Source organism: Ascidia mentula, chromosome 5 (genome assembly GCF_947561715.1).
Source record: "Ascidia mentula chromosome 5, kaAscMent1.1, whole genome shotgun sequence".
In the NCBI taxonomy this organism is placed as follows: domain Eukaryota; kingdom Metazoa; phylum Chordata; class Ascidiacea; order Phlebobranchia; family Ascidiidae; genus Ascidia; species Ascidia mentula.
The window spans coordinates 19,664,220-19,674,937 of NC_138570.1; the positions used below are offsets into that span (position 1 = coordinate 19,664,220).

The following is a 10,718-nucleotide window of genomic DNA, read 5'->3' on the forward strand; positions in this document are numbered from 1 at the left end:
ACTTGTATTTACAACGTGTTACACAAACTCAGTTAGTCAAGTATTCATGCACGTGTTTAATACAAATACAACTTAGCAGCAAACGATCAGTTATTTGGCAGGGATGTGTGTCTTTGACTGCGATGATCTACGACCAGCTCTCTCGTTGAATCTTCCTCTTATAAACCAAGCAACCAACCCCAGCACAGCAATAAACAGAACAACGATGATTCCAACTGCTATGTAAACACCTTTCATGTGCTGGAATCCTTCAATTTTTAAAGCTTCTTCCACCTCTGCACACATACATAAACCAAGGCAAGGTTTACAAGACAAAATTATGCTCAATAAAAGCTTGCACATATATTTACTAAAACGTAAAAAAATCCTGAAAAAGTTGCTTGGTCAGCGGAATATGAATGATTATAAGTAGACTTTGAAACATTTTTTAATGAAGAATAAATACTAAGAAAATTTGTTCTCACCAATGCAAGTTTTTTCATCATTCCCAAGATAGCGGCCTTTAAAACAAGAACATTGAACAACTTCAAGTTCATCGTTACAGAAATCTGAACATCCACCATTTTCCTACAATAAATCAAGTTTTTGTAAAGAAAAAAGTGATGTTAAAATTTGCAAGTTGAAAGGAAGACCACTGAGTAAATGATCAGTTTCTTGCGATAATGATTACAGACTACAAAGCAAACGTCATATTTATTTACATCCAGGTAAATTTCCTCAAGAGATCTTTAATTCAAACTGATATTATAGATCCCATAACATCTGTGACCTTAAACCCTTTATTTTCCAGAGCTCCCATTATAATTACGAACCCACTCTTCATTCAATGAACCTGTTTGGTTTATCCTTAGAATGTTTTTGCATCAAAATATACGAAAGTAACTTTTCAAATACTTGCTCACCTTTTCACACAAACTCGGAGCTGAAACGTAGAATGGTCCAACCGTTAAAATTTCTTCTTTATCGGAATTCACTGATCGCCGTTCACGTCTTTGTGAGCAATCCTGTGAAGGCATAGGAACAATAATGTTTTGTAATTATGTATTTGCCAGTTTACTAACTTGGAAAATAAATTTGGTAAGTAACGAAAGAAAATGCTTTCAGTTGAACTTCGGGTAAAGATTTGAATCCTATTTATTATGTCCGTTGTTGTGCAAGGAAAACGTGCCAAACACTATTACGGATCTAGTTTTTCGCTATAGGTGCTTTTGTGCCCTAATACTCTAAACAAAGTGCGTCACAATCTACCGCATACTGCGCACTGGTTCTGTATGTGAGGGTCTACAGCGATAATTGATGTGAATGAATGTGCACGTATATGGAGTAAATTTTGTTAATTGCTTCTTTTGCTGCTACAGAAAGGACGGACGTCTGACATCCGGATATGCCATATTCAAAGTCTCACCGGTTGTTTACAATCTTCATCAGCAGTAGTGTTATCGCATAATTGAACGTAACAGTGAGCGTACAGTGATTGCTCGTCCAGAGACACGTTGTTCCACACGAATGAGCGAAACTTAAAAGACACGAAAGTGCTTTGGTAGTTTCTCAAAATTACGATTGAATCTTCTGACTCCATCTCGTGGACGACTTTGCAACTGTGATTTAAAGAAACAACTTTACTTGTTGAGGCAATGTTAGAAGAATATTGTTTTAATGCTTCAAAATTCCTGTAACTATTTGAGCGAGAGCATAACAAACTTTTACGTCATTTACTGATAAATTGATGATATAAGGCGCAATTGAGTTTGGAATTTGAGGCGCCAATGAGATCAAAATGCAGCTGGAGCAAAAATTGGTAGGTTTTGTACCCAAAGAACTGGAAGAAATTACTTTTTTTAAATTTTACCTTTCCGTGATGAGTTCATATTTCAAACCTCCCTCATCAGAATCCAGGTTGCTGACCCAACACGATTTTAACTGACAAAAACATTTTTAAAACTCAGCGTGAGTGTATACTTGTTTTGATGTGCTCAGTGTTGAATGCTTACCACTAAATTGAGCTTTTCGCTTGTGGAAGATTCAACCCTGGCGTAAACGTAGTCTGGGACTGTCACCAATGAACGAGATAAAAGTGGATTATCCATTTGCTCGTCACCAAACAACTCGAAGCTGATTGTGAAATTACTAACTGCACGTTGGGCAGATAAGGGGGTTTTCCTGTTTTTTAATTACATAATTTTTATTGACAAATGCCAAATTTTATGTTCACAAATACTCTTCTTACAATTTAGTTGAAATTGCACCGGAAGCAGTTTTAATATATTTGTTTAACATTTCCGGTATAACGCACGAAATTTCCCGGTATGGTGAAGTTCGCATCACAACTTTGTTGCTAAACTTGAAATTGCGAACTTGGTGTGTAATTGTTACGTTGTTCTGAGATGTCTGTGATAAACATACATGCAGCGTTCAATGCAAGCAAAGCCTTTGGAAAAGAGATGATGTATTGATGATCATTCAAATTTAACACCAAAAAATTTTTTATTTTTGTTTTTAAATATTTTCAGATTTTCGTCAAGCTATTTAGAGTAATACAACTACCTCCAGAGTTGAAGGACACGCATCCAGTTCAAACTGGAAAACAGGATTTTTCACTGCAGCTTTACAACTTCCAGGGAGAGAATCAAGACTTGTCATTGTACGATTCGAAATATACAAAATATCTTTTCCACTTGCTTCCAATGCACTTAACCCACGAGAACCAACTCTAGAAAGGAAAGTTTTTAATAATATAGAAGTGTAAGGTTTTTCAACCCTATATGAAATCATCACTCATTTCACTTTGATAAATGAAGGAAACAAAATTGTTTTGATGGGAAATCTAATTTCAATAAAAATTGCACTGGATCATGAAGTGATGAAAATATTATTCGTGAAGAAAATATGAAAAAAATAAATTCGACAAATTAAAACGCAAGAAAACACTAAAATATTAAATATAATAAAATATGTCATGAAAACATTAAAACAAATAATTTTAAAAATTTAGAATAATATTTAATGAATGTAAAAGTTCTGCGTCCCCTCTAAAACTTTCGATAAAAGCGATGACCTTGCTGACAAGTAATGTTTTATGAAAAAGGTAATCGTTATGAACGAATCATTAAATGTGAAAGACTTAGGCCGGGTCCGCACTCACACTTTGCGCCGGCGGATTCTTTCTTTGTTTCATTATACGCCGGCGTACGCTCGGGACATTGAAACAAACAAAGAATCCGCCGGCGCAAAGCGTGAGTGTGGACCCGGTCTAATAGTACTATTATGTAGAAAATGAAAGAATAATTATTTATTTAATTTTTTAAAATATCTCATCCATATAGAAAACTTAATCTGAAATATCTCATCAATATAGACAACAATAATTTAATATCTCATCAATATAGACAACTTACTTTAAATTTCTCATCAATTTAGACAACTTAATTTAAATTTCTCATCAATAAAGACAACTTAATTTAATATCTCATCAATATAGACAACTTACTTTAAATTTCTCATCAATATAGACAACTTAATTTAAATTTCTCATCAATATAGACAACTTAATTTAATATCTCATCAATATAGACAACTAAATTTAAATTTCTCATCAATATAGACAACTTAATTTAATATCTCATCCATATACACAACTCAATTTAATATCTCATCAATATAGACAACTTAATTTAAATATCTCATCAATATAGACAACTTAATTTAATATCACATCAATATAGACAACTTAATTTAAAATATCTCATCAATATAGACAACTTAATTTAATATATCACATCAATATAGACAACTTAATTTAATATCTTATCAATATAGACAACTTAATTTAATATCTCATCAATATAGACAACTTAATTTAATATCTCATCAATATAGACAACTTAATTTAATATCACATCAATATAGACAACTTAATTTAATATCTCATCAATATAGACAACTTAATTTAAAATATCTCATCAATATAGACAACTTAATTTAAATATCACATCAATATAGACAACTTAATTTAATATCTCATCAATATAGACAACTTAATTTAAAATATCTCATCCATATAAACAACTTAATTTAAAATATCATCAATATAGACAACTTAATTTAAAATCTCATCAATATAGACAACTTAATTTAAAATATTTTAAGTTGTTACTTCAAACTGAAGGATTTTCCATTACAATTCATTTCATCATACTTCTGGCAATCTGAATTGAGGAAGAAAAGATTTTATTGATTTGACAACAAATACAAACTTATCAAAGTAAATTGCGTTTAAATTTCTGTTGCGAAAATTCAAATTATTCATGAATTTATGTTACCAAAAAACATGGACTTTAGTCGATTCGTTTATCGATATTAAGTTTGTTTGGGGAAGAAATCTGTAATTTTGTTCTCCGGTCATTGTTCACCACTTGATTTACTCTATAGATCACACTTGTTACTTAGTAAATCCACCACTGCGTCACTATACCAGACTTACTTCAACCACAAACTTGATTTAGTACAAACCTGAGCTGATGCTGATTGAAGGAGGAGGAGTGTCAGAGTAATATACGAATATTTGAATATTAATTCTTTTGGCTTGAAGTTTTATAATCTGATCCCCGCCAACAATTACCCCAGGATGTGAAGGATCATCTGATAAAATCTAATCAACAACATCTTGCTGAAGATCACATGAACTTTATTTATATTTATTCAGACAACATTTGCGTAGCAGCAAATTAAGTTTTGGCATCGCAGCCAAGCTGGATCAGTTACTGTTTTCTACGAATCGAAGCGAGATCTGAAACATCAAGATCCCTGTGAGGGTTGAACTCACGGGAAACCTTATTGAAATACGAACTGAGCTACGGCAGCTCATCAGTTTAAGTGGTTATATTGTTTTAAAGATACACTGATGCTCAAGAACGTAACTTGCCAGACAACATCTACATGTACAATGGCTGTGCTCGATAAAGAAGGATCATGCGGTTGCATCAAACACCTCTGTGTTTTCCATATAAAGTGATAGAGAACTCTCACGTATTTATGGATTTAGACGGGTAAGTTTTCTGCTTGCGCACCGGTGTAGTTTGCCTAAAATGTAATCATTCCAACCGATGGACTCCTGTAGCTCAGTCTGTAGTGCATTGGTTCTAGTTAGCGTCGTGAGTTCAAACCACACCGGGAGCTTGAATTTTCCGACGGGGCCCGTTGATTTAGGAAAAGCTAAACCAGCTTGTTTGGAATGCATTGGCTACGATCAATTAAACTTAATAACCCCCGTACGATATCTGTGGTCGCCAGGTATGGAGGGGCAATCCTACCTGTCATGCCGATGCATGAAATACTTCTACGTTTAGTGAGAAAGTCATCAATTTTATGGGTACAACTTACGTAGAGTCCGTCAAAGTTTCCGCGACCGAACGAAATGCGAAGAGCTGAAGCAGATATTGTGAAATTACATCTCACTGGGCTTGTCACAGTATAATTACAAGCCAGGTGTCGTAACAAGTTTCCATCGCTCGAAGTTGGAAGAACAAGAGTTGTTGGAAGATCGTCCACGTTCAACTCCAAATCACAAGATTGTTCGTTAACTAAACAACATTTCGTATTTTACGTACTGGCATGAGTTGATGTAAATTAAATATTTTTAAAGTGTAATAAAATAGTTTATGTCGAAGATAAAACACATTGACACGCCCGTTTTTGCTAGTTATCGTTTCAAAATCAAATCCAACATATAACTATATGCGTCGAATTTGTTTATAGGAACCAGGGGGTTAGTGGACACCTGGGACAAGTAAAGCGTTGTCAGAATGTCCAGTGAAAAATTGCAAGTGATGCACTTGGAGATTGAATTTGAAAAAATGTTTTTTACAATAAAACATGTTTAATTACAGCAATATTTAAATGACAGTAATGCAGAACCACGAAATTTAGCAATTTTATGAAACACTTGAAATCCTCTTCTGGTTTGACGTCATTAAAAGCGAAATTTTGTATATTATGTACTGCGACTTGTAATGCGACCATATGATCTTTTCAACAACAACAGTACGTAACCATCATCAACCTGTGTGAAAAATGTTTAATCATTTTGAACTACAACAATCATGTTTAAACCGTTATCCGTGCATCGCATTATTGTGCAGTAATAAATTTGCACCCAATCATATTTTAAATGAATTTGCGGAGATTATTCTTCAAGAGTATTTAGGTTTTTTCTTGTGCAACGCCAATGCAACAGACACAATCGAGGTGTATTTGAGTCATAATACCTTAACAGTACATATTTGTCGGTTAAGTTTTACTACTCTGCATATTACCCTGTGAACATAGTTACCGCATATTTCCCTGTGAACATAGTTACCGCATATTTCCCTGTGAACATAGTTACCGCATATTTCCCTGTGAACATAGTAACCGTATATTTCCCTGTGAACATAGTAACCGCATATTTCCCTGTGAACATAGTTACCGCATATTTCCCTGTGAACATAGTTACCGCATATTTCCCTGTGAACATAGTTACCGCATATTTCCCTGTGAAAAATCTATATTTGCACTGAATTTGTAACGTGTTGATATTCATTTCGGGTTTATTAGTGCCTTTCTCTTTTTATATTCTGACTTTAAATTCGGTGATTTTGGCAGTATTGTATGCCAGTTTCTATCTTCCAACTTATCGTCACGAAATCGCTTTAGAAGATTTGAAGTGGTTTCCGTTATATCGGCAGCTGAGGAGAAAGCTCGTTGATGAGGAAAATTGAAACCACCTAGAGACTTCAGTTTCAGACTGTAACAAAAATACGCACCTGTATTCACCACCGTGTCCGTATTGCAGAGAATTGTCTAGAAGCTTTACTTTTATGTTGAAATCTTACGAAGGGCGTATCAACCGGTGACCATCAAGAAACATCGGATCACATACGAATTGTATATGATTGTATTGAAGTTGCGATGTGGATTCGGCTTCACGAAGATTGATTTAGCTGACGCCTATAACCAAATCCGATTGGGGCCTGAGAGTCGCAAGTACACACAGAGGTGTTTTATTGCAAAACATTTTACCATTTCGTATAACCCTCGCTCCAGGCTATTTCCAATGGATAATGGATGACATTACAAAAGATTTAAAAGATGAAACCGTCTATCTGGATGATTTTTTGGTTAGTTGATCAAAGGCCAAAAGTCTGAGTTTACCAGTCTGAGTTGACAAGTGCAACCCACAGGCATCACTCCGAAAGGAAAGTGGATAACATACGGTCTTATCCAAAGTCATGCGCTTTACAAGAGAGGGTTGGCCATCTTGGTTTGCAAACAGTGACCCAGTTGCCAAGTTTCGCAAAGTAGCGGATTCGATGAGTACAAGTTACGGATGTCAACTATATGGTTCGCGGTTAGTCATACCGGAATCACTTCGTTCTACTGTTCGGCATATCGTACATCATGGATTTACTTCCAAATCACCCAAAGAGGCATTGTGGGAGTTTTTACTTCAGTACAGGCAAACTCCCAATGCCATTCTCACAAAGTGAACTCCTCAACGGCAGAAAAAAAAGAACAAAACAAAAACTTAAATGCCACAGCCGCGTTCATTGCAATCCATTTTTTGTTTTGCAATGATTCGAACGAATGCAAAAAAAACACCACAACTTCTATGCTGACGATTGCATGTCAACTGTCGTGAGTAATGTGGATAGAAATACGCGATCCTCTAGCAAAGGATTCAAACTTAGCAGTCATGAAGTCTGTATTTGAGGCAGACTGCGATACCTACAACAAGGCGAAGACAATGCAAGATTTTTTTAAGTGAATGCTGGATGACGACTTTGTTGGTCGTGTGGATTTGTTTGTGAAGCCGCTCGCATTTGTTGGTTTGGAATCACGTCAGGTACGGAGACATAAGTGCGGATGTGACATCATCGGGGAGATTTGTGGGAAAGGCAATATCGAAGATATGTGGAATCGTTCGTTCGGGAGATGACGACGCAGAACCAGAAGGAAAACGGGATAGCGAAGAATACAAGCAAACTAACTTGATTGAGGGAGGTTTGAATCATTTGTGTTTGAAAAAGTTTTACTTTTAATGTGGAAGATATCCTCGTTAACGCTATTGTTTAAAACAGAGTCTGACTTCTTAGTTAGCGGTATCTTATCTTTATCAACAATGCGTGTACGTTACAGACTTCGTCATGAGCTATTTTGTGGGACCATTAGTTGTTTATTGGTTGACTCGGGGTTGCTTGGTCTCGTGGCTGCTACTTGTGTATTTTGTTTGATTTCTGTGTTCGTATTATTTATTGTAACATCGTGCTAGCAGGCTGTAAAGTAGTCATGTTTATTAAAAGTGCGGCGTTAATATGAAAACGCGTTCTTCGGTTTTGGCGCATTTCGTATTTAATGTTTTGGGGGTTTTGCGGCGTTTCATTAAATCAAATATACATAATATTCAGTGAAGTGTGACTGGTTTGATTAGTGCGGCCGATAAACTTTAAATATATTGAATTGTTTCCTCCAATAAAATTGCTATATTCAAATACATTTCTTACTTGATTCTTACATTGTTTGATTTTACGTTTCTTACCTTTTATGAATGCAAAGTACTTAGAGGAAGAAGAAGAAATGCCTTGCAACGTGGGACAACTCAAATACATGGAACCGGTATCTGATTTCACAATTCCTGTTGTACTTCCATCACCAGTAAACGTTGCTAACAAGGCACCGTTTGCGTTGTTTCCTTCGTAAACCTACATTAAAATTACAACATAACATACAATGAGTACAAAAAAGGGGAATTTCCCTGTTCCGCATGAACGAAAAAATCATTTTCAGAATGTTAAAGTCTTTTTCAGCATGGACATCGGCAAAAACACAAAAACACACGTTCAACCCAATTTTCAAAACCACGTAAGATTTGTGTCAAGTATTTTTCAGTGGCATTAGTAATGGGGAAAATGTTAACATTTAACGTTTATTGGTGCCATTGTTTGTTTTATCACCAAATACTTTCAAACACAATTAGTCAACTAAGAAATAAACGTTAGACATTAAAAGACGAAATTCTAACATGTTGAATGTGTCTAGAAACACTGAACAGATAAACTGACTCCTTGGCATGAGTTATATTGTCGAAATGTTGTACTGTGTATATATTTTAAAGGTTGTTGGCGGTTGTTGTTAAACACAAAAAGCTGTTGTTTCATTTTGTCGGCCTTTTTTTCATTATGAGTTTCGCATTTTTATTCAAATTTGTAATGTTGATCGTTTCATTACGTGTAATTTACTGCTTGGTTAAACTTCTGAGCTCGAATCGCAGGATTTTCACAACGTTGTGTTGGAATAAGTTTTCAAATTAAAAATAAATACGTAAATGGTTAAGAAATGTTAGAAGTAAACGACGAAACTATAGGTGAGTGAACCACATTTTAAATGTAAAAAAATATATTAAACAAATATAAATTTTTTGACCTTTGCCCACAAAATAATAAACCTAAAAATTTTTCCACAAAAACGAAACGAATAAGTATTGTTTTTTGTTCGCTTACAATCTTTTTGGTTTATTACCAACTAACTCAGACCTTCTTACATCGAGTCTCGTAACAAAGTTTAGCCATAAGTAAACCGATGGTGTTGACATTGCATTATTATTTTTACATAACTTCTTGTTTGTTTGTGTTTCAAAATTTCTGATGTTTAAAAAACAATAATCTGGTGGATAAAATGGCTCCACGAAAGTATCTGACCGTCAGCATTCTAAAGTACAGGTGTTGTTATAACCGAGCAACAGAGTGGACATATTCACCAAACAAATGTTGTTGCCGAGTGTGCCGATGGCGAAATGTATTGCAGCAATTCCCCCATCATTTCCAATGGATAAAATTTGCCCATAACTTTTGCACGATGGTGAGATGCGTACAGCATTACCGTGTCCACTATAAGCTGATGGTCGGCAAGTTGATGATCCTCCACCTACACAAGTGTGACGTGTAATATATTCGTGAATAACATATTAGGATATAGCGGAATGTCTTGTGAAAAAATACCTGTAAAAATTTGCAGGCACAAACACAAGAGGAAAATAATTTTCATTTCAAAAAGGCTTTTCTGATGCCGCATAAACTCACAAAATTAAATATAATTTATACTAAAAATAAAAACAATAAGTTTGTTACTAAAAAAATGTACTCGGTTGTGTTAGGATTAATTTTTTGTTGAATATAATGGTTGGTTTTTCAGCATTTCACACAATGACAACACTACACTGAACTTATAAAACTAATACTGAGCAGCATAACCTGGGTTCGAATCCCTGTGAGGAAAGGATTCGAATCCATATCAGCTGTATATTCGCTCGAAATTTGGGAACTCGAAAATTATAGGTGAGCTGATGTACAAATGATTCACAACTTTCGACAAACTTTGTACATAGATTACTTTAAACTTGACAATTTTCGACAAACTTTGCACATAGATTACTTTAAACTTGACAATTTTCGACAAACTTTCTACATAGATTACTTTAAACCTGACAATTTTCGACAAACGTTGCACATAGCTTACTTTAAACCTGACAATATTCGACAAACGTTGCACATAGGTTACTTTAAACCTGACAATTTTCGACAAACGTTGCACATAGGTTACTTTATACCTGACAACTTTCGACAAACTTTGTACATAGATTACTTTAAACCTGACAATTTTCGACAAACTTTGTACATAGATTACTT

General features: G+C 34.8%; 1 protein-coding gene across 2 annotated transcripts; it reads right to left on the bottom strand.

The window, feature by feature from the left end:
- LOC145903547 (uncharacterized) lies at nucleotides 1-10,132 on the bottom strand. 2 transcript variants are annotated; one of them, XM_082991635.1, is made up of 14 exons: nucleotides 10,032-10,132; nucleotides 9,791-9,957; nucleotides 8,573-8,735; nucleotides 5,380-5,579; nucleotides 4,510-4,648; nucleotides 4,154-4,205; nucleotides 2,545-2,710; nucleotides 2,228-2,388; nucleotides 1,992-2,160; nucleotides 1,850-1,920; nucleotides 1,406-1,598; nucleotides 903-1,004; nucleotides 465-567; nucleotides 1-275 (listed from the first exon to the last, which is right to left on the bottom strand). In XM_082991635.1, the coding sequence occupies exons 1-14, from the start codon at nucleotides 10,102-10,104 to the stop codon at nucleotides 91-93; spliced, it is 1,944 nt and encodes a 647-aa protein (XP_082847761.1). In that variant the 5' UTR covers nucleotides 10,105-10,132; the 3' UTR covers nucleotides 1-90. The 2 variants fall into 2 exon arrangements, with proteins under 2 accessions (XP_082847761.1, XP_082847759.1); XM_082991633.1 differs by having other exon boundaries at nucleotides 2,542-2,710.
- Nucleotides 10,133-10,718: the final 586 nt, after the last annotated feature.

Bases quoted from the DNA above. Each gene is read 5' to 3' on its own strand.
- LOC145903547 (XM_082991633.1), bottom strand. From the start codon at position 10,104: ATGCGGCATCAGAAAAGCCTTTTTGAAATGAAAATTATTTTCCTCTTG. The intron at 2,711-4,153 runs GTAACAACTTAA...TTTCCTTTCTAG, and splicing joins GGAAAATCCTTCAGTTTGAA to AGTTGGTTCTCGTGGGTTAA. The intron at 1,599-1,849 runs GTAAAATTTAAA...TTTAAATCACAG, and splicing joins TATGAACTCATCACGGAAAG to TTGCAAAGTCGTCCACGAGA.